Source organism: Bos indicus x Bos taurus, chromosome 13, assembly GCF_003369695.1.
Source record: "Bos indicus x Bos taurus breed Angus x Brahman F1 hybrid chromosome 13, Bos_hybrid_MaternalHap_v2.0, whole genome shotgun sequence".
In the NCBI taxonomy this organism is placed as follows: Eukaryota; Metazoa; Chordata; class Mammalia; order Artiodactyla; family Bovidae; genus Bos; species Bos indicus x Bos taurus.
Window position 1 is genome coordinate 23,728,765 of NC_040088.1, and position 23,494 is coordinate 23,752,258.

General features: G+C 45.4%; 1 protein-coding gene across 3 annotated transcripts; it reads right to left on the minus strand.

Annotated features, from left to right (window-relative positions):
- Positions 1-7,103: 7,103 nt before the first annotated feature.
- Positions 7,104-16,885, minus strand: SIRPB2 (signal regulatory protein beta 2). 3 transcript variants are annotated; one of them, XM_027558965.1, is made up of 5 exons: positions 16,668-16,885; positions 12,922-13,287; positions 11,493-11,834; positions 10,891-10,929; positions 7,104-9,869 (listed from the first exon to the last, which is right to left on the minus strand). In XM_027558965.1, the coding sequence occupies exons 1-5, from the start codon at positions 16,786-16,788 to the stop codon at positions 9,772-9,774; spliced, it is 966 nt and encodes a 321-aa protein (XP_027414766.1). In that variant the 5' UTR covers positions 16,789-16,885; the 3' UTR covers positions 7,104-9,771. The 3 variants fall into 3 exon arrangements, with proteins under 3 accessions (XP_027414766.1, XP_027414765.1, XP_027414764.1); XM_027558964.1 differs by having other exon boundaries at positions 10,891-10,935; XM_027558963.1 differs by having other exon boundaries at positions 10,891-10,956.
- Positions 16,886-23,494: the final 6,609 nt, after the last annotated feature.

A 23,494-nucleotide genomic window follows, 5' to 3' on the forward strand; every position in this document is an offset into this window, starting at 1 on the left:
GAAAAGACTCTGATGCTGGGAGGGATTGGGGGCAGGAAGAGAAGGGGACGACAGAGGTTGAGATGGCTAGATGGCATCACTGACTCGATGGACGTGAGTTTGAGTGAACTCCAGGAGTTGGTGATGGACAGGGAGGCCTGGCATGCTGCGATTCATGGGGTCGCAAAGAGTCTGACGTGACTGAGCGACTGAACTGAACTAGCTTTGTTCGTAGTGATGCTTCCTAAGGCCCACTTGACTTTGCATTCCAGGATGTCTGGCTTTAGGTGAGTGATCACACCATTGTGGTTATCTGGGTCATGAAGGTCTTTTTTGTATAGTTCTTCTGTGTATTCTTGCCCCCTCTTTGTGCTCTTTCGGGGCTGGGCATTAGCAGGGAGCAAAACAAAGTCCCTGCCTTCTTGTTCTGGAAGAGGGAATGGCTACCCACTCCAGTATTCTTGCCTGGAGAATTCCATGGACAGAGGAGCCTGGCGGCCTACAGTCCGTGGGGTTGCAAAGAGTCGGACAAGACTGAGCGAATATCGCTCTTGTTGTTCATGTTGTGAGAGCCTTGAACAAGGCACTGTCTCTCCCAACCCTTCCATGGCTCCTCATCTCAATCTGTGTTAAAAAATAAAAAAATAAGTCTGAGGGCCTGGAAGACCCCTGTGAGGTGCACCAGCTAGCTCTCCATCTCATCTCCTAGGCTTCTCAGCAGCTTCCTCTGCTCTGGGCACACTGCCTTTCTTGCTGTTCCTTGAAGGTGCCAGACAGGTATTTGCATCAGAGCTTTTGTGTGCTCCCTTTGCCTGGAACACCCTTCCCTCGTGGCTTCCTTGCTTTCTTCAGCCTCTGCTCCAAGGGCACCTTCTCAGACACAATCCTGTCACAGAGGTCCTCAGCTTCTTTGCTCTCTTTCCTCTTGCCACCCTCCCTGGGATGCTCTTCTCTTCCTCCTCCCCTGATCACTCTTCTACTTGTTTATCTAGGCTGTGCTGGGTCTTCATCACTGTGCGGGCTTTTCTCTAGTTTTGGGAGCCGGGGCTACTCTCTGGTTGCAGAGCGCAGGCTTCTCACTGTGGTGGCTTTTGTTGCAGAGCATGGGCTCTGGGGTTCACAGGCTTCAGTACTTGTGGCACATGGGCTCAGTCGTTGCGGTTCCCCAACTCTAGAGCACAGGCTCTGTAGTTGTGGTACACGGGCTTAGTTGCTCCAAAGCATGTGGTATCTTCCTGGACCAGGGATTGAACCTATGTCTCCTGCATTGGCAGCTGGATTCTTTACCACTGAGCCATCTACTGGGCTTCCCAAGTGGCGCTAGTGGTAAAGAACCTACCTGTCAATGCAGGAGACATGAGAAACACAGGTTCGATCCCTGGGAAGATCCCCTGGAGGAGGAAATGGCAACCCACTCCAGTATTCTTGCCTGGAGAATCCTATGGACAGAGGAGCCTGGCGGGCTACAGTCCATAGGGTTGCAAAGAGTCGGACATGACTGAAGCAACTCAGCACGCAGGAGCCATCCACTGATCTGCTCTTGTTCATCCTTCTAGTTTCAGCTTAGGTATCCCCTCCTCAAGGATACCTTTCTACATCCCTAGGCTCCATCATACAGTTGCCAGTGAATGCCCTCTGATGCCATGTTAAGTGTCTGTCTTCCCCAAGGGCCACAATCCTCGTGAACAGCAGGAGCTGTGACTGTTTCCAACACAGTATGGCTTTAGAACACACACATGGTGTTGAAACCTAGCTGTTACTGCTTGTGTAATCTTGGGCAGATTATCTCTCTAAGTTTCAGTTTTCTGATATGTAAAGTGGAACTCCTCATGGTTCCTACCTCAGAGAGGTCTGAGGATTCAATGTGAACTGCTGAGAGCAATGTTTGATGCTTAGTGAAAGTGAAAGTTGCTCAGTCATGTCTGGCTTTTTGCGAGCCCATGGACTATACAGTCCATGGAATTCTCCAGGCCAGAATACTGGAGTGAGTAGTCTTTCCCTTTTCCAGGGGCTCTTCCCAACCCAGGGATCAAACCCAGGTCTCCCACATTGCAGGCGGATTCTTTACCAGCTGAGCCACCAGGGAAGCCTGATGTTTAGTGAGTCCTCAGCAAATGTTAGCTCTCATTTTATCTCCTGTGACCTGCAGTCACTGGCATTAAACAGCTGCTTACTGACTCTTTGTTGAATTAGTGAAGGAGTGAATAAATGAAACCTCAAGCATCTGCATATCCAGGTGAGAAATGCAGGGATGAAAATCTCAGCACAAGGATGCAGGGCACGTACCAGACTCCTGAGAAGGGTTGAACAGACTGTGGGATATGACCTAATTTCAATAAAAGAAAACTTTTCATTTTCCACAGAACAGATGCCTTGTGGCTATGAGAAGTGGCAACCCTGAGACCCACAAACATACATTCTGGAGGTGTGGGGCTGCAGAGTGACTGCCTTTTAGTGTTCATCGTGGTTGTGGGCTTGGTCTTGAAGAGACACCAGCGAGCAGTAGCTTAAAGTGAGATCTTAGTTCCTTGCCCAAGAATTGGACCTGAGTAGCCTGGGCTTCCCTGGTGGCTCAGAGGGTAAAGCGTCTGCCTACAATGCAGGAAACCTGGATTCGATCCCTGGGTTGGGAAGATCCCCTGGAGAAGGAAATGGCAACCCACTGCGGTACTCTTGCCTGAAAAATCCCATGGATGGAGAAGCCTGGTAGGCTATAGTCCATGGGGTCACAAAGAGTCGGACACGACTGAGCAACTTCACTCAGCCTGGATGAAAATTAGAAATCCTAGCTGCTAGACCACCAAGGGCTAGAGGCTGGAAGCAAAGTTGCCCTGGTTCTTGCCTTGTTTGAAAAATGAATTGCTCAAGGAGGCAAAAACTGTAAAAGCAGGTACAAAGTTCATTACTGGAGACATGGCACGTGGGAGAACACACAAGGAAACGGTTTTGAAGCTGTTTCCCTCAGATTGGGGCTTGAACCCACGTGGCTGGGACTCAAACCCAGCCAAAACCCTGCCTGGGACTTGAACCCATGTGGCTGGGACTCAAATCCAGCGGAAACCCTGCCTGGGACTCAAACCCACATGGTTGGGACTCAAACCCAGCCAAAACCCTGCCTGGGACTTGAACCCACGTGGCTGAGACTTAAACCCAGAGGAAACCCTGCTTGGGACTTAAACCTGGGACTTGAACCCACGTGGCTGGGACTGAGCTATCACTCAGCTATAACCCACCGTACCTGGTTTCAGGACCTAATGAAGCTCAGGTTCTTGATGTCTCATCGTAGAAAGAATTCAGTGGGAGACAAAGTGACAGGTAAGGAGTGGATTTATTCAGATTCAGAGAGAAGCACACTCCACAGACAGAGTGTGGGCCATGACAGAGGGCAAGTGCGGCCTTGAAATGTGATGTGGTTAGTTTTTACAGGCTGGGTGCTTTCCTATGCTAATGAGTGGGAGGATTATTGCAACTATTTTGGGGAAGGAGTGGAGATTTCCAGGATTTGGGCCATTGCCCACTCCTTGGTCTTTTAACGGTGCCTTGGAACTGTCCTGGCACCTCTGTGTGTGTCATTTCACTTGCTGATTGAGGATCAAGGTCTAGTCTTGTCTGCCATCTTGGTCCCATTTGATTCTAATTGGTTTATGCTGCGTCCTTGGGCTATGTCATTCTTTCCAAAGTTGTGCCCCGCCCCTTTCCCTCCTGTTACAGTTTGTTTATTTGAGACAGAAGCAAGGCAGAGATACCCACCAGGAGAAAAAGGAGCAGGTTCCTGCCTGATGAGGAGGAGGGCAGTAAAGAGGTGGTCACATCGTTTATACAGGGCAGTTCTTCCAGGTCTTTGTTTACCTTTGGCCAGTTATCGCCCTCCTTTTTCTACACCTGACCTGTCCTAGGTCCCTTTCTCACGTGTATGCACATCTTTTTGTCAAGATGGATTCCAGCACAGAGGCCTATGGGAAAGTTGACACCAGCTATTCTGGGGTGGCCCCCTCTCCCTTTTGGACCCCTAGGAAGTCTTTCTGCATACTTGCAGTCGGGGAGGTCTCCTTGATCTCAAGAATGGCAAGTATGTGCTCTCTTTATCCTTTATCTGGGCAAGACTCAGCTCATTTCTGCCCCGCCCATTACTGTCATTTTAAGTGTCCACCAGAAACTAAAGTACAGCTCTTTACCCTGTTCCTGTTGTTTATTTCTATATGGAAGTATAAACAGGAGGCTGGTTATAAATGTCTAAGCTGGAGTCCATCCATTTCTTGCCTCAAGAAATATAAACAGGAGGCTAGTTGTAAATGTCTATCCTGGAGCCCATATAGCTCCTGCCTCAGTCTGGGCCCTGAACAAGCTGGGTGATAAGAGCAGATCTCTTGCCCTCTCTGGGCCTCAGGGCCTATGTTCAAAGTGGGTGGTGGAAGGTGGGCCAGCAAGTGTTCACAGCCTTCTCAGATCCACTTTCATAACAAACATTTTGTATCACCCCTTTATGCCTTAAATGAAATTGAGAGATAATAAAATTGATTTATATGCATTGACAAAACCAACATCACACCCTAATTGAAGGGGGGAATAAAAGATAGTGATTGGAATAAAATGATCTGTATTTCAATACTCAGGTACAAGAACAGTACAAGGCAAAATGAAACAGATGTTTGCCTCTATTGTTGACTGAAAAAAAAAAAACAAAACACAACCTAACAATTTAGAGTTATGTCTTAGGACTTCAAGACCAGGAATGCAGATTCCTAAATAAGTTTGAACCCAGGCACCTCAGACGCTGTGCTCCTAACCACTCTACCACCCTGAATCTATTTGGCCAGTAGGACTGTGCTTCCATGGCTAGTTTCTGGAGGCGGTTCCAGCAATCTGATTGGAGGTGTTTAGAGTCAGAATTTGATTAGAAGGGGACATTTGGGTGCGAAGTTGAAACTATTGACACATTTTTATAACATTTATCTAAATGTCCTTAACAAAACTGAGTAGGGGTGGTGCTGAAGGCCTTGCCCGCTTCCAACTTCCAGCCCTTCCCCCACCCTCCTTCCCCTGCCCTGCCCCCATCCCCAAGTCCCACCATGACTACCACCTCCAGACTCATCCCTACCTTGAAGACCCACCACCACGCGCTCCGGACCCACACAGCCCCACCATTTTCTCCCCTATCCCCACTGCCAGCACTACATGTACCCCTACCCTCCAAAGCCCACTTCCTTCTCAAGTTTCACCCCCAGCCCCACTCCAGTTTCATCTCCACTTTGGTTCCCATCCTGACCTCACCCCAGTCCCACTCTGATTCTGCCTTCCACCACCTGCCTGGCACATTATCAGCCTTCAACTACTTTTTATGAATGAATGAAAGGGGCTACAATAGTGAAAAGTTAGGTTCCCGACCTTGGTGAACTCAAATACACTGTATGAGTGCTCAGTGGCTCAGTTGTGTCTGATTCTTTGTGACCCTATGGACTATAGCCTTGCCAGGCTCCTCTGTTCATGGGATTTTCTAGGCAAGAATATTGGAGTGGATTGTCATGCCCTCCTCCAGGAGATCTTCCTGACCCAGGGGTCGAAACTGCGTCTCTTATGTCTCCTACATTGGCAGGCGGATTCTTCATCACTGAGCCACTTGGGAAGCCCACTCAAATTCACTAGTGAACAACTAACAATCATCAAGGAAATAAACACACACACACTCTCACATTTATATGTAGCAGTAAATGTTGTGAAGAAACTTACGCTGCAAATGGGAAATGAGAAGGAAGACAATGTGTTCGTGGATGAGCTACTACAGAGGCCTCTTGAAGAAACAGCTAAGCAGACGACTGAATGAGGGAACATGTGTAGCCAAGGCCCAGGTGGGTGACAGGGAGTCAATTTAAAGGGTGTTGGAGGCGGGGGATAAGACGGTGGGAGGGCTTTCAGGGATCAGACCACGCAGGACCCTGTCTAGTGTCAACTACAAATTGGCCCTTGCCATTGGCTGCTGCCGTCTATCTCTACAAGGATTAAGTTATGTGCTGCTGCGGCTGCTGATTTTCAACGTCCACTGAAAGGAGCTGTTGGGGTGGAGAGCAGAAATGAAGCGCTCTGTGCTCTGGGTAAAACTGGTAGAACAGGTTTTCAGACAGATATTTTCAGGAGCTGATTTTGTGAGCCCAGTTCTCAAATCTCCTCGTATCTAGAAAAACACTAAAATCCTCATGGTGATGTCTGCTCCTTGTGACTAGCAGTAACCTTCACGAGACTAACAGAAACCTTCTGCCAAAAACATGTGTTTGATTGCATTACTCCCCCTTGACCAAAATCACATATATGCTGACCTTCCCCTACCTCTTTAGAGTTGTTTCTCAGAACTATCTGGAATCCTCTCTCTCAGGAGATAGCCCTCATTTTGCCCCAAATAAAACTTAACTCATAACTCTCATATTGTGCTTTTTTTTTTTTTTTTAAAGTCAGCACAAGTGAATAGGTTTACGGGGCAGAGCAGGGAATACCCAGTTATTTCAGAAGCCCAGTTCCACCCTATTAATAGCTTCCTGTGGCTGCTTTAACATATTACCACAAATTTCATGGCATTAAAACAACAGAAATTTATTCTCTCCTGCTTCTGGAAGCCAGAAGTCTGAAGTTAGTATCACTGGGCTGAAATCAAGGTATCAGGGGGCTGTGCTCCCTCCAGAGACACTGGGAAGACTCTGCTCCTTGCATCTTCCAGCTGCTTGTGGCTGCCAGCATTTTTCACACTTCCATTCTGCCTTTGTGGTCGCATTGCTTTCTCCTCCTGTTCTGTGTGGAATCTCCCTCTGTCTCTCCCTCATCAAAGACACTTGTGATTGCATTTAGGGCCCACTTGGATAAGTAAGGGCTTCCCTGTGGCCCAGATGATAAAGAAGTTACCTGCAATGCAGGAGATCTGGGTTCAATCCCTGGGTTGGGAAGATCCCCTGCAGAAGGGAATGGCTATCCACTCCAGTATATCTTGCCCGGAGAATTCCATGGATAGAGTAGCCTGGCAGGCTACTAGCTACAGTTCATGGGGTTGCAAAGAGTCAGGCATGACTGAGTGACTAACACTTTCACTTTGGATAATTCAGGACAACCGCTCCATTTAAAGATGGGACACACACGCACAATCACATCTGCAAAGTCCTTTTTGTCACATAAGGTAACATTCACAGGTTCCAGGGATTCAGACTTGGATATCTTTTGTAGGAAGATATTATTTAATTTATTATATCTACCCTTTCTTCTGATGTCTGGTAATTCAATAATTATTCAATTCTCAGTGCAGTGTAAACCTTGACAGTTTTTTCTTTTTTTTTGGTAATGCTATTATCTTATTTAAGTTTTGACTGCTGAGGCATCCATTTCAAAGAGGCACCCCCTTCAATGTGTTTATTTCTGAACATACTGCCAGTCACAGGGCTAAATAGCCAGGCCATCTTCCCCCACTGAGTTTGCTTTGTTTTTGAGATCTTGGTTGATTTCAATAACTGATCATTTGAGCTACTATTTCTTTTCTTCTTCCTGGGCTTTAAATTCCTGCTCTTAAGTTTTAAATTTACCCATAAAGAGTGAGCCCAGAAAATCATCAACCTCAGTAAAACAGAACCCCAGGTGTTCCCTCTGTTTTTCCCTTGTGACCTCACAGTGCGGCCCCAGGAATTCTGTGTAACTTCCAGGTCTTGTAAAGTTATAAACCTCTAGTTCTTCAAAGTTCCCTGATGGATATTGCTGAAGGGCATCTTGCACTCATAATAAGAACTACAAGAGCTGATCCAGCTACAGCACCAGTTATCCATATGTTGAGACTGGCACAAACACTCGGGCTAAATGTGTTGGCTTAGTGTTGTTCCACCCACTTTTCTGTTTGTTACAATGAAAAACATTCAGACTAATCCATTTCCTGATATAATAGGTGCTAATAAATGTTTGTATGGAAAGAGAAAAGGGAGTTCACATGTACTGAGTGTACACAGAACACACAGCTCATAGTAAGCCCTCAGTCGATGTTGAATTGTTTCTTATACAATGCAGAAGTCCACGTTATTTTCCTCCATGTTCCAAGAGGGGCAATGACTGATTTGTTATCAATGGTGCACAAGGAGGGAGTGGGCGCTTCAGGATTAGAAATCGGGCGTGTCTGACTGCAGGGAATGCATGCTTTCCACTACGTCAGGGCTTCTCGACTTCGATTCTACTGATACTTTGGGCCAGATAACTCTTGGCTGTGGGGTCTGTCCTGTGCATTTAGCAGCATCCTTGACCTCTAATCATTAGAGGGCAACAGTCTCCCCCAAGTTATGACAATCAAAAATGTCTGTAGACATTGCCATGTCCCTGGGGGGCGACGTGTCCTTTTCTTTAGAACTACTACCCTCCACTATGCTGCCCTAGTGGAGGCAGAGGTACAGAGAGGTGCCATTTCACCTGGGAATGGAGCTCAGGTGTGCCACACAGCAAGTAAGCTATCTCTACGCCACAGGGGTAGAGATTGCTGGTCATCTACTGAGCTTTACTCTCTGGCTCTCTAGTGACAGATTTTAGCTAGGTGCACTCTTGTTGCCTCCTTGCAGCTAGGTGTGACCAAGTGACCACATTCCAACCAGGCAGAGGTGATATGGGCAAATTCCTACCTGTGACCTTGAAGGGAAGTGTCATCCTCCTCTTCCCTGGTCTTTCTGCCTGAGATATGGACCTGGTATCAACAAGATCAAAGAATCTTGGGGTCTCAAGGAGTCCCCAAATTGCCTGGCCTGTTTATGCTCAAATATTACTAGAGGAACCAACTTTCTTCAGATTTGAGCTACTTTCTTCTGATTTGAGAGTTTTGTCAAAGTTGCCAAACCTGAATTCTAACTATTATAGCCACCTAAGCCAGCCAGGGTGAAGAAAGAAAGCAGGCAGAAAAGGAGGAAGAAAGGATAGAGATGGAGGGGCACAGGTGGTCTGGCTGGGCCAGCTCAGAGTCACTCAGGGAAACCTTCTGGGAAGGACTCTCAAGTTGGATCTTGAAGGAAGAGAAAATGTAGGGTGGGGAGCAAGGGGGTGGGCCCTCCAAAAGGGGCTGCAACAGGAGCAGAGGCCTCGAGGAGAGACCTGGGCAAGACCTTAAAAGACAAGGAGGGTTTAAACAGGCTGAGAAGAGAAAGGAAGGCTGTAGGGAAAGAGCAAAGTGGTGAAGATGGAGTGATCAGGCTCCCTCACCCCACATCTTCTCACTCTTGCCCCACTTTTTGTAAATAATAATTACATAACAGCTGAGGTCACCTATAGCACTGCACACGCATGTCAGGAGGTAATTTCTTGGCCACGGGCTACGTTTGTTCTGAAGCATATATAAACTCTACCTGAGAAAGCCCTTGGGGCTATGTTATGGCTAACATTGTGGCCGTGAGTCTGCATTAGGGCTTTGTCTGCTGGGTCAGCCACGAGAGGAGAGAATAAACATGTCTACAGTTCCTACGGCTCCTCGCATCTTCTTCCAGCCTCTTAGCTCGCACCTTGTCTACCCTGGGTTCAACAAACAGTGAAATACAGTGAGAAAAAAGCAAACAGAAGGGAGCCCAGTGACAAATAGAGAATTTCACCAGGTGAACAGGCATCAGGATCCTGGAGTTCATCGTGAGGCTTGAAGGCAGCTGGGAGGGCAGCTGGCAGCTGGGCAGCCGGGAGGCAGAGAAATGATTAGGGATTCCTGGGCCCTCTCTTAGAGGACCCACTCTAGGGCTGACCAGTCATCCATGACCCATGCTAAGACGAGCACACCTCTTCTGGGCCTGGAGTTCTGATGTCTTCTTGTCAAGGGCTTCTCCAGCAGACAACCAGGGCCAGCAAGAGTGCAGCCAAGGTCACTGTTTTCAGTCCCAGGACCGCAAGTGTGAGGACAGACAGGAGCCCTGGGAGACACAGAGGAAAGCTCAGGAAGGACCCCGGGTGAGCCCCCAACAGCCCACAACTCAGTGCCCCTATGGTGAAGCTGAGCCTAGCTTCTGTATAGCCTGCGGGGCCACATCCCTTCTACAGCTAAAGAGATCATAGACCTCCCTTCCTCCTGTTTCAGGCTCACAGAGCCTTTGCCCAATATCCTGTTTGTACCCTTAATCATCTTGACAGCATCCCAGACCTCTGATAACAAGAGAAAATGTCTTTCATTATTTGCTGCTCAACTCCTCTGTCCCAGGGCCGGAGCTAAGCATTTCCTAAATGCCTTATATAATCCTCAAACTAATCTTGCAAAGTAGGATAACAGTTCAATTTGTATAGATGAGGAAACAGACCCAGAGTAGGGGAGTGATTTGCTCAGGGCCACATGTGCCAAAATAGTGATGGGACGAAGTGGTCTGGCTCCCAAGGATAGCAGGAACAGGGCCGAGCACCTGGGAAGCTAACCTGGTCACCTCTATCCCAAGTTCATCCCCCAATTATCAAGTGCCCTTGAGGCTATGTGATAGGCATAGTTCTGGGCACTTGCCCCATTGGATCTGTATATAATTCTGTGAGGTAAACTCTCTGATTTTTATCTCCCTTTCCCCTCACAGATCACAGAGCAGGACACCAGAGACTCAAAGAGCTAGGAAGGTGCTCAATCCAGGGAGCCTGGCTACAAAGCCATGTTCTCCAGCTCTGTTCTGCACAGCTCCACAGTGTATCCTTTTCTGACTCAGGGGGAGCTCAAGACCTCACAGCAAGACTGCCCCACTGAGCAGTTCGCACTGACTGTTGGAAAGTACTTCTTTGATTGAACTTTACTCTGGTTCTCTGGGTTCTGCTTGTGCAGTTGAGATGGAGTCATGGGAACCGTCTTTGTGGCAGGAGGGCCCCAGAAGTCTGGGGCTGCTCATCTCCCATGGCCAAGCCCTCTCTGGCCCCACTTACCTATGGGGGACTGGTTATGCCACTGGAGGTAAATATACTCACCTGATGGAAATATCTTGGTTGTACGTTCCTTGGTGAATTCTGACCCTTGGAGAGAAGTGTGATTTACTGCAAGGAAGAGAAGTGGTCTCACACTCCCCTTTCTTTCTATCCCTCCATTTCCTGAGCCCCTATGTTAGTAGCTGGGGAGATGAGCCTGTGAGTTTCTGCCTGGGATAGGGACTAGAAGTCAAGTCCAGTAACTATGAAGGACTAGTCAGACCTGGTTGAGCATCTCTGGAATAGAGACAATGCCTGCTCCGTTTCTGTATCTGCAGCAGCCAGTGTGTGGCCGTCAAAGGCACACATGCATGTTTGTTGAATCATTAAGAGTCTGTACAGTCTCCACAGTCTGTCTCTGTGGAGCCCAGAATGGGGAGAAATCAACTCTGCCTGGGAGAAGGAGAAGATTTCACAGAGGAGGGGCTATTTATGCTGGGCCTTGAAGGATGAGTAGAAATTCTCCATAGAAAAGGAGAAAGCATTAATAGCCTATGTAAATGACTTTGAGTCTAAGAAGAGCTAGCTTGTTTGCGACATGGTAAAAATTTCTTGGTGGACCACCTCCCTCTGTCCCCCAACACCTTCCTGACTACCTGTCTCACCTTTGACTCTCAACCTGGTGCCCTGTCCGGATAGGTACTGCCTGTTGAGTTTAGTCTGAAACTTTACACAATAGTAGGTTCCTGCATGCTCGGTGGAGATGCCATGCAGAAGAATGCTGAAATCATTGTTGGAGGCTTGGACCGCAGTCACGTTGGAGTAGGAGATGCCTCTAAAGTTGTAGATGGCCTCCCGGTTCAGACCAGTCCCCCGAAACCACCTGATGGGTCCTGGGGGACCAACTCCAAGCACTGTGCAATTCAGAAAGACGGTGTCTCCAGGCGTTGCCAACACCAATTCCTGGGGTTGGATGATCCAGAGGTCTGGCCCTGTGTTCCCAGGTCCTGCATCCAAAGAGAGGACTTCATTGTTCTCTCTCTCCCTCCACAGTTCACTGATTTCCTCCCTTTCCTTCCCCTGTTTTTTTCACTCAGCTACTCCCTCCCACATTCCCTCATTGTTCAATAGCTGATTCACTCAGTAAAGAAGTTCTCAGTACCTACTATGTGCTGATGCTAGGACTGGGGAAAAGAAAGCTCAGCAAAACATAAATGCCGTGCCCTAGAGTTCTCAGTCTGGTGGTGGAGGTGGCTTAGAAAATTCTTCTGAGGTTGGAAACCCAGAAGACTGCAGGACCAAGAGAAGCTTGGAAGGAGTCAGAGAAGGGTTTCTGAAATGTTTGCATTAAGATAAAATGAACCCCCCACCTCCACCCCCTACCCTGACACACACACACACACACACACACACACAGATATCCTCCAAGTCAACAATTTACAGGGGTTTCACAAACATCAATTCTTCTATTTCATCACCTGAATATCCTTTGAAATAGGAATTATATGGCCTATTTCACAAATTAAGCACTTGAAGGATGTTGACCTGAAATGACTAAGTTAAGAACACATTTCTATTGAATGACAGACCATATTGGTGTCCAGGTCACCACTGGTGTACTTAGAGATGACATGACTGGTTACTTGTGGATTAAATGATCAGCCCCAGTTCTTGACTCTCCTCTGATGGCGTGGCACATCCAAACTCTTACCGTGGCCTCATGGTGGTTGGGTATACTTCCTTGCCTCTTACCTTTGACCTTAGCCATGTGACTTGCTTTAGCCAATGGGCTATTTATTATTAACAGCAGACACACAAGTAGAAGCTTGAAATGTGCCTAAGGTGTTGGGACCTTCCCTCTGTGCTTCTGCTATCTCCATGAGAAATATGTACTCTGGCCAGTCTGGGCCCTGGAATAAGACATGCAGAATAGAACCAGCCCAGCTGCCTGTAAATGTGTGAGTGAGACATACGAATTGTTGTATGTCACTGAGGTTTTGCGAGCAGAGCTTGATTGTGGGTAAAGGTGAATGATGCGGGTAAAGGGAGATAGATCAGAGCAGAAGGTTGTGACCTGCAGGGCCTGATACTCACCCTTCACAAGCACGGAGGTGCCTCCATCCAGCATCTTTCCTGAGTGCTCACTTGAGCCATCAGATCTCACACAGTGATAGGTTCCAACATGTTTCCCGGTGACATTGTGGATATAGATGGAATAGTCACAGTTAAGCGGCTCCAGCATCTTCTGGATCATAGGCATCACCCCGGGGAAGAAGCCATGCTTGAAGTTGTAAATTTCTTGCTGGTCCTGGCTGCTCACCTTGACCCACTTGATCATGTCATCAGTGCAGGAGCCGACTACTGTACATCTCAGCAGGACTGTCTCCCCTTCTGCCACCAGCATGGGGCCCTCGGGCTGCAGCACCTGCCACTTACTCCCCTTGCTCTGCTCAGGAACTCCTGCAACAGAGGAAAAAAGGCTTCGTGCAAGGCTAGAGGAACTTGGAGTCCTAAGAGGCAAACTTAACATAAACCAGCCATTAACTGGTCAGGAACAATTGCTTAGAACACTTGAGGGGTGTTGTTGGAGAGGGAAGTGAAAGAGGAGGTGAAGCAGCTGGCTGGAGACAGAGAGAGAGAGAGAGAGAGAGAGAAAGAGAGAGAGAGAGCAGGGCTATAAAATGGAGAACTTATAAGTAATAAGGTCACGATGGGGTCATCAGCTTTGTGCTGCGAGTTTCCCTTCGTCTGTGCTTTCATCAGGCCTTGGGCATAACTCGGTCTCATCCCAGGTCTTAAGTTTGCATCATGGTGTTTCTTGGTTTTCAGTGCAGGAGGGGAGTAGAAAGGTGGAGCAAATATTCCCTTCTAAGAGGATCTGGGGAAGGGTTGTGGAATTCAAAATTCATTTCCCTCCCATCTTCAGCGAGGTATGTGCCATTAGCCACTAAGAACTGCCTCACAGTTGTGACCAAGGGACACCCCATGTCCAGTCCCAGGGATTCTGTTTGTCCTTGGTGTCCTTAGTTCCAGGAAGTTCAACGATACTCACCCCAAACCCCACTATATGAGTGGTGAGACCTCGTCCTCTCTAATTCCTGCTGGTGCTCATTTCCCTGCCCTCAGCAGTTTCCTCACACATATGCACTAAATCGTGCCCATCACTCAGCAGAGCACAGAGAATAATGCCTGTTCCCATCTGTAAAACTGGAAAAACTCGTCAACAGGGTCATGGGTAGACTACACAGAAGAGAGTACTCTGCCTAGAGAGAAGTGCTCTCTCCCATGTAGCAAATCTGAAAAACAAGGCCCCAAGTAATAAAATATAATAACATTCTAAAGTGAAGCTTATAATACATGTATAAGTAAAGTTAAGTAGGTAACAGTAGAATCATAATTGGGGTGGGGAGAATGTTAGTATACCATCATAAGGTTCTTATACTATATGTGAAATGGTGTGATATCACTTAAGGTAGATGTTGATAAAGAGGTATTAATATATTGTAAACCCTAAAGCAATCACTAAATTACAAAATAAAATCACAGCTAATAAGCCAAAAAAAGAGAGAAAATAACGTTATAAAAGTATTAAATTACCAAATGAAGACAGAAAAAGAAGCAAAAGGGAGCAAAGAACAAGTAGAACAGATTTCTTAATAGATTTAAACCCAATCATATCAAAAATTATTTTAAATGTAAATGGTCTAAATATTCCCAGAAAAAGTAGAAACTGTCACAGTGGACAAAAAATGTAAGATCCAATTGCATATTGCAAATTAAAACCACAAAGAGATGCTACTTTTTAGAATGACTAAAATTGAAGAGGCTGACCATACCAAATGTTGGCAAGGATTGGGGGAAATGTCATTCTCCTACATTGATGATGAAAATATAATATGGTAAATCACTTTGCAAAACTTTAAAGCAGTGTCTTTAAAAGTTAATCAATCACCTGCCATATGATCCAGTCATTTTGTTCTTAGTACTTTCCCCAAGAGAAATGAAAGCATATGTCCACACCAAACAGCAAGCAACCCAAATGTCTGTCAATAAGTGAGTGGAGAAACAAACTATGGTTTATCCATACAGTAGATAGACAAAAAATGACTATTGATATGTGCAACAACATGTGTGACTCTCAAATAATTGCAATGAATAAAAGAAGCCAGGCAAACAAGGGTATGTACTGGATGTTTGTTGTACAAATTTCTAGAAAGTGCAAACTAAACTGTAGTGATGGGAGGCAGCGATGGGAGACAGATAAGCAGTTGCCTGGGGAGGAGGAGGAATGGAAAGGATGCAAGGAAACTTTTATGAGTGTTATATTCATTCATCATCTTGATTATCTTGGTGATAAGTTCACAAGTATGAAACGTGTCCAATGCCCACAAAACGTGTCAAATTGCACACCTTAAACACATACAGTTTGCTTTATGTCAGTTGTACCTCAATAAAGCTATTAAAATTTTATGAAGATGAAGCTTCTGTGTGTTATGAGAAGGGGAGAACTAAAGAGGCAGTAGAGAAGGTGAGGGCTCAGAAAGTCGCGTGGTTCTTATCCCAGCTGGGGCAAGTCTGGAAAAGTGAAACAGCAGAGAGGAAACTGGAGTCTGGAATAAGGCGCTGTGCCTCTCATCCCTTCTCACTCCCCTTTGCTTGATTCTCCTTCTATGTTATCACACAGACTTTGGGAAATGTCCGGGGTGCTTTGTCTCTGCCTCGTCTATAAAGCTGGGCTAGTCCCTTCCCCACAGCTCTGGGATTCCGTCCCACCCATTTTTCTATCTGCACGCTCTGGTTTTCAAGATCCCTGTCAAGGGGTTCACTTTTGGAAGTCTGCTAGAAATCACTATTTTCCACAAATATTTTGAATATATTTTACTCTGGTTTGTTTAGATATATAATTTCCTAACCTAGTGCCTAACACCTAAGGGACACTCGAAGTATTTGTGAAATGAGTTACTAAGAATTATGACTCACACTTTACTCAAGGAAACCTCTCTTGGGGCTGACCATTCTGGGGGACCCAAGGTGCAATGAACAGAATCTAGATCTCAGTAGGTCCTGGGACAGAGACCCAGATGGGCAGGGGACAGAACGAGCCCACTGAGAGCTACGCATCTTGTCTGGTTGATCAAAGGGTTCTGGGCTCCGAGTCTGAGTTGTACCTGGAAGACCCCAAACTCAGGAGCTAAATCAGCCTGATCCTGACTTAGAGGAGACATCGGTATGATAGTAGTGGCCAATAGTTATTAAATCTTTACATTGTGCCAGGTATTTATAGGTATTATCTCACACAAAGTCTTGAGATGGGCCCTAGGATTAGTCTCATTTTATGGAGCCCCACTGACTTACGGATGTTTGATTTGTATAGTTGCACAGGGCCCAAAGCTTAGAAGAGGCTCATGCTTGCCTTAGTGCTCTACTATTGCTGTTTTAAAATTCTTAATATCTTTGGAACAAAGGACCTGCGGTTTCATTTTGCACAGGGCTGGGCAAATTATGTAGCCAGTCCTGGGCTGAGCCTCACTATATTTATATTAATATTTAATAACTCACAGCACCCCCTAGAGAAAGGTCCCAAAGACCGGTTCTTTGCAGATGGGCTAACAAGTATCTGAGCCAGAACATGGTATTGTAAGCCCAGAGCCTGGGAGCTTGACTTCCCTGTGCTGCCCTAAAAGTTCTGCTTCTCCAGACACTTGGTCTGAGTTCTGCTGGGATCAAAGATATTCTCAGCTTCTCCCTCCCACTCCATCTGGTAGGGGTCAGGCCCCTCCTGGCACCTGTCTCTGGGGTCAGCCAGGGGTGGATCCTCTTCTGTCTCAGATCCTACTCACCGGAGAGGACAAGGAGCAGTGCCAGCAGCCAGGAGCAGGGAGATGAGGGAGCCAGGCAGGTCAGGGTGGGCATCAGAGAGGGCACAGGGCATCTCCTGTGGTCCCCTAGACTGACCACCATTCTACTCTCTGATGGGCGTTGGAGTCTGAAGTGGGGTCCGTATACAAGGCCTTCTCATGGCCAGGACTATTTGGGGAAGTATTTTCGCTAAAGCAAAACAAAGCTGCAAGAGGAAGAAGGGGAATGGAGGAGTTTCCGGCTTTCACATCTGAGCAGTAGTTCCTGTATTCACTCTGTCAAAACCTTAATGACCTTTCCCAGACTCTGTCCTTGCCATCCTGGGAGGGAGATGAACACGGTTGTCACAGTGTGGCCTCAAGTCAGCCTGACTTTGGATCAAGAATTGCGTCTGCCTCTAGAGAAGGAGAAAAATGTATCAGATCAGATCAGTCGCTCAGTCTTGTCCGACTCTTTGCGACCCCATGAATCGCAGCACGCCAGGCCTCCCTGTCCATCACCAACTCCCGGAGTTCACTCAGACTCACGTCCATCGAGTCAGTGATGCCATCCAGCCATCTCATCCTCTGTCGTCCCCTTCTCCTCTTGCCCCCAATCCCTCCCAGCATCAGAGTCTTTTCCAATGAGTCAACTCTTCACATGAGGTGGCCAAAGTATTGGAGTTTCAGCTTTAGCATCATTCCTTCCAAAGAAATCCCAGGGCTGATCTCCTTCAGAATGGCCTGGTTGGATCTCCTTGCAGTCCAAGGGACTCTCAAGAGTCTTCTCCAACAGACATCCCTTATACGTGGAATCTCAAAAGAAATGACACAGATGAACTTGCAAAACAGAGAGACACAGATTTATGACTGCTGGGGGGAAGGGATAGTTAAGGAGTTTGGAATGGACATGTACATACTGCTATAGTTAAAACTGATAACCAGCAAGGTCTTACTATACAGCACAGGGAATTCTGTTCAATGTCATGTAGCAGTCTGGATGGGAGTGTAGTTTGGGGGAGAATGGATACATGTATATGTATGGCTGAGTCCCTTCACTGTTCAGCTGAAACTACCACAACATTGTTAATTGACTATAGCCCAATATAAAATAAAAAGTCTAAAATAAAAATAGAGAATTGGGTCTGCCTGTTCCTGGTTGTGTGACCTTTCAAAGTCATTTGTCATTTTCAAGGCTTTATTGCCTCATCTATAAAATGGGGACAGGAGCAATCCCTTCCTAAGTGCAGAAATGATATGACATATATGCATGAGGGTGTAGCATAATATAAAGGGAAAACATATTATCCATCATTATTCATAATATGTAGGAAATAGAGGAAGTAACTTTGCTTAAGAAGGACTGATTGTAAATCAAGACCCCTAGTAGCCTCCTTTTGGCATTGGAGGGTGGGCACAGACACTTCCTAATTGTATAATTGTGGGCAACACTCTAAAGCTCCATTTTCTGGGGTCCAAATGGAACACACTCAGGTTGTGCAAACATTTGTGTTTGTGGCCTCTTAATTTTCTGTAACTGATCTAAACTTTCTCAAGAATCACCCCCTCCTCCATCATGCCAGTTATTAGGAAGGAAAAATTAAGTTTGCTAACTAATCCCAGGCTTTTCCATGTTCTGATAGCCTCTTTAGCTGTACTGTCTAGATTTAGATTGTGGCTTTACCCAGATCTGGCTGTGTGACCCTAGGACAATCATTGAACACTCCTGATCTATAAAATGAAAATAAAAATATGGTTGCATTTATGGGATAGAGTAAGCACTTATATGCTGCCATCATTCTCTCTTAGGTTAACTCAGTCTTTTTTAGGAAAAAAAAGCTCAAGTTTTCAGTGCTTCCCTTCTTCTTTCCTACTGCAGGTGGTCCTGGGTGCAGAGGAAGCTGAAGTTTTTTTCTGGATGGAAAGGTGGGCCTTGGGTCTGAGCACTGTCTTGGGGTCTGAGTCTGTTTCAGAGGTGGTCTGACCTGCTCCTTGAGCACTTTTCCCTTGGGGTCTGTTGAGATGTGGCTGGTCCTGCATGGCCTTTAGTACCTTTCATGGAACCATCGGTAAATCCCATTACTGCCTCTACTTGTTCTCCTGTTGAGGACCCTGATATATTGAAGCTTCTTTGAATAGACCATAGGCCTGGAAAATTCCACAAGACTCTCAGGACCTGCATGTCATCCTCATGAATCAGCCACTTATCTATGTGCTTTCCTTTCTCAGCTATTTCTTAAGTTTTATTTAAAATGAAAAAATTTTTTATTTTAGTAGGCAAGGCATTGTATGGTTTAGCTACTGCTGGGTAACAAACCACACCAAAACTGCTGTGGTTTAAAACAATAACCATTTATTTAATTTGTGATTCTGTGGGTTGATAATTTTGTCTGGGCTCAGCTCCATACTTCTTCACATTTCAGCTGACTTTTTTTCTTCTTTTTCAAATTATGAAAGTACGATAACACATTTACAGGAGACTTGGAAAATACAGAACAAGGTTACATATAGTTCAATTATTACAATTGTAATATAATTATTTTTATATATTACAATTATTTTTAAGTAGATAAATTAAGATTTTTAGTTGGAATTTCAATATCAAACTCTCAAAATTAATAGAATGAATATACAGAGAGGTAGGATATAGTAGACCTGAAGAGCACTATAAACCAGTTTAACATAATTAAGATTTATGAAATTTTCACAAAACAGTAGGATACTACTCAAGTTCAAATTCTACTTAAGTTCCCATAGACTATAAACTAGAAGACACTGGAACATACCCAGGGATGTAAAACAAGGTGCAAAAATGTCATGGTCCAAAGGTATTGAAATCATAGAGAGTCTGTACTCTTATCACTGTGGAATTATGTTAGATATCAACATCAAAAGATATTTGAAAATAACCCACATATTTTCAAGGGCAATGTGACATTTACCAAGAGTGATTTGACTTAGCCATTAAAAGCCTCAATAAAGTTAGAAGACTGAAAAAATACAGAGTGATTGCAAAGAAGAAAGCATTTAAATGAGAAATTACTCTCAAAGATACTTTAGAAAAAATTCATGTATTTGATAACTAAATGTCTGCTTTTACATGATGGATGTGTCTAAGAAGCCATAACAAGGAAAATTAGAAAATAATTTTATGTGTGAGTCGAGACACAATCTGAGTCTCTTTACAGTCAGTTTCTGGAGCTTTCATTTTTTTCATTTGATTAGGCCATGTTTTCCTAGATGCTTTCCGGTCTTTGGTTGAAATTTGGACGTTTGAACACACCATTTTTATGTCTTCCCTAATTCATATTTGAAATCCTATGTCCTGAATGTCATAGAATTAGTAGGAGGAGCCTTCAGGAGATACTTAGCTCATGAGAGTGGAATCATGAGAAATGGTAGTAAGGCCTTATAAAACAGGCCACACAGAGCTCCCTAGCTGCTTCTGCCATGTGAGGATACAATAAGAGATTTTTGATCTAGAAGAGAGCCCTCACATGACCAGGCTGGTGCGATGATCTTGGATTTCCAGCCTCCTGAGCTATGAGAAATAAATTTCTATTATTTATGAACTTCTCAGTATATGCTGTTTTAGTACAGTAGCCTGAATGAACTAAAACAACCATCTCTTTATGGACTGGCTTTGTGCAGGGGAATCCCTTCTTCAATCATCCTGGCTAGATTCTGGGGCCTTTCAAGTATTTTCTGAGGATATATCTTCTCTAGGCTGTGAGAGCCTCTTGATGAAGGTGAAAGAGGAAAGTGAAAAAGCTGGTTTAAAACTCAACATTCTAAAAACAAAAATCATGGCATCCGGTCCCATCACTTCATGGCAAATAGATGGGGAAACAATGGCAACAGTGACAGACTTTATTTTCTTGGGCTCCAAAATCACTGCAGATGGTGTGCAGACACAAAATTAAAAGACACTTGCTCCTTGGAAGAAAAGCTATGATCAACCTAGATGGTATATTAAAATGCAGAGACATTACTTTGCCGACAAAGGTCCATTTAGTCAAAGCTATGGTTTTTCCAGTAGTTATGTATGGATGTGAGAGTTGGACCATGAAGAAAGCTGGGCACCAAAGAATTGTTGCTTTTGTACTGTGGTGTTGGAGAAGACTCTTGAGAGTCCCTTGGACTGCAAGGAAATCCAACCGGTCAATCCTAAAGGAAATCAGTCCTGAATATTCATTGGAAGGACTGATGCTGAAGCGGAAGCTCCAACACTTTGGCCATCTGATGCAAAAAGCTGACTCATTAGGAAAGACTCTGACACTGGGAAAAATTGAAGGTAGGAGGTGAAGGGGACGACAGAGGACGAGGTGGTTAGATGGCATCACTGAATGGACATGAGTCTGAGCAAATTCCAGGAGATGGTGAACTACAGGGAAGCCTGGTGTGCTGCAGTCCATAGGATCTCGAAGAGTCAGACATGACTGAGTGGCTGAACAACAGGCTGTGTTTATGCTTCAGTTCAGTTCAGTTCAATTCAGTCGCTCAGTCATGTCCGACTCTTTGCAACCCCATGAATCACAGCATACCAGGCCTCCCTGTCCATCACCAACTCCCGGAGTTTACCCAAACTCATGTCCATCGAGTTGGTGATGCCATCCGGCCATCTCATCCTCTGTTGTCCCCTTCTCCTCCTGCCCCCAATCCCTCCCAGCATCAGAGTCTTTTCCAATGAGTCAACTCTTAGCATGAGGTGGCCAAAGTATTGGAGTTTCAGCTTCAACATCAGTCCTTCCAATGAACACCCAGGACTGATCTCCTTTAGGATGGACTGGTTGGATCTTCTTGCAGTCCAAGGGACTCTCAAGAGTCTTCTCCAATATCACAGTTCAAAAGCATCAATTCTTCAGCACTCAGCTCTCTTCACAGTCCAACTCTCACATCCATACATGACCACTGGAAAAACCATAGCCTTGACTAGACAAACCTTTGTTGACAAAGTAATGTCTCTGCTTTTTAATATGCTATCTAGGTTGGTCATTATGCTTAGCTATCTCAAATTCCCTGTATAGCTTTCCTGTTTCTTAGGAGTTCTCAATCTCTTATACCCATTTGTGTCTTCCTGTGGAACTACCTAATATCTGAAGCTCTAATGAAACCTCTTCAATGGCTTCTGTTTTCTGCACTTCTAAACTGTGCTGCTGTTCCTATTAGAGTTCTGAGTCAGATGATACAGAAACTAATCCCACAGTCAGCCCCAAAACAAGTCACAATGTTGGATGAATGACCCAGTGTGTTTCCAAGGGCGGAGCAGGCACGTAAGGTTTCCTCCCAGTTGTGCTGCTACACCAGGTTGAAGGAGGAGTATGAGTATAAAAAACACTGCTCATTCCTACAGCTTTCACTGGAATCCTTTCCCGTGACTGGAGAACAAAGGCTGGGCACCTTCCTTGTCTGCTCTATTGCTAATGTCACTCCTTTAATTAATTAATTATTGTTATTTTCTTTTGCCAATTTCACTGGCAAGTAGGTTTGTGGGGCTCCTCACACTGTCACGCGATTCGCATAAGTCTATTCCTGTTGTTTTAAACCCTAAAATTGCAACAATTAGTTACAGCAAATCTATACTTAGCTGAGTATTTAAAAACTGTATGTATGTGTACTTTTCATTTACCATGTCTAAATGGTACCTATTTGTACTTTAATAGGGAAATTGAACTCATTCACGATAATTTCCATCTAAATCATCCTCATGCACACCTCCACCTCCACTCTAACTGAGGTCTTATTAGGAAGAAGGCAAAGCCACAAACCTAAAGGATTATGGGAGTGAGAGAACTGCCTGTGTACCTTCCGGACTCTGGGTCTCAACGTTCTTCTACATTAAAGGAAGAATCCAGACCTTGAGGCAGACCCATGTTGCTTTCAGTCTGTTAAGCACTTGTTTCAATGGGTTGATGATTTTTCTACCTGATACCTCCTCTCCTTTGCAGTTATGAGCAAGTAAAAGGCACAGGAAAGGCAAATTTGAGTGATTCTCTGGGACTCATTTGTGGAGTCTGGGGAAAAAGGAGCTCTCTTCCCATGCTGGTTGCTAAGATGAGGGAATGAATGTCAACGTTTTCTTTATTGGATTGGTAAGGCCTACCTAGGAGAAGGCAATGGCAACCCACTCCAGTACTCTTGCTTAGAAAATCCCATGGACGGAGGAGCCTGGTGGGCTGCAGTCCATGGGGTCGCTAGGAGTCGGACATGACTGAGCGACTTCACTTTCACTTTTCACTTTCATGCATTGGAGAAGGAAATGGCAACCCACTCCAGTGTTCTTGCCTGGAGAATCCCAGGGATAGGGGAGCCTGGTGGGCTGCCGTCTATGGGGTCGCACAGAGTCGGACACGGCTGAAGCGACTTAGCAGCAGCAGCAGCAGCAAGGCCTACATACAAGCAAGAAAGACAAATATAGGAAGCGATAGAGCTGAACTTCAGAGAGTAAGAGCCTTGGAGGCTGTGAGCCCAAATTCAGACTTTTTGTTCTTGATTCGTGCCTTGAACACATGAGGAAGCTAGAACTCTCCTCAAGTACAGGATCATGCAGCTCCTTTCTTTTCTTTGGAGGAGGGGAGGGTCATTAAACTAATGTATTAAATTCCTCCTCCTTGTAAGAAAAGGTTCTCCACTAATATAAAGCATACTGAAGAGAGCCCAGACCAACCTCACCTCTATTCCCTATTGTCTGTACTCCTGAATCTCCTTGAGTCTCAGTTTACTCATCTGTGCAGTGAGGACAGGCATTGTTATGCTCAAGTTGCTACACAGGTAACTATAATAATATAGGGAAAGTGTTTGGGATATAGCAGATGCCCAATAAACAGTAA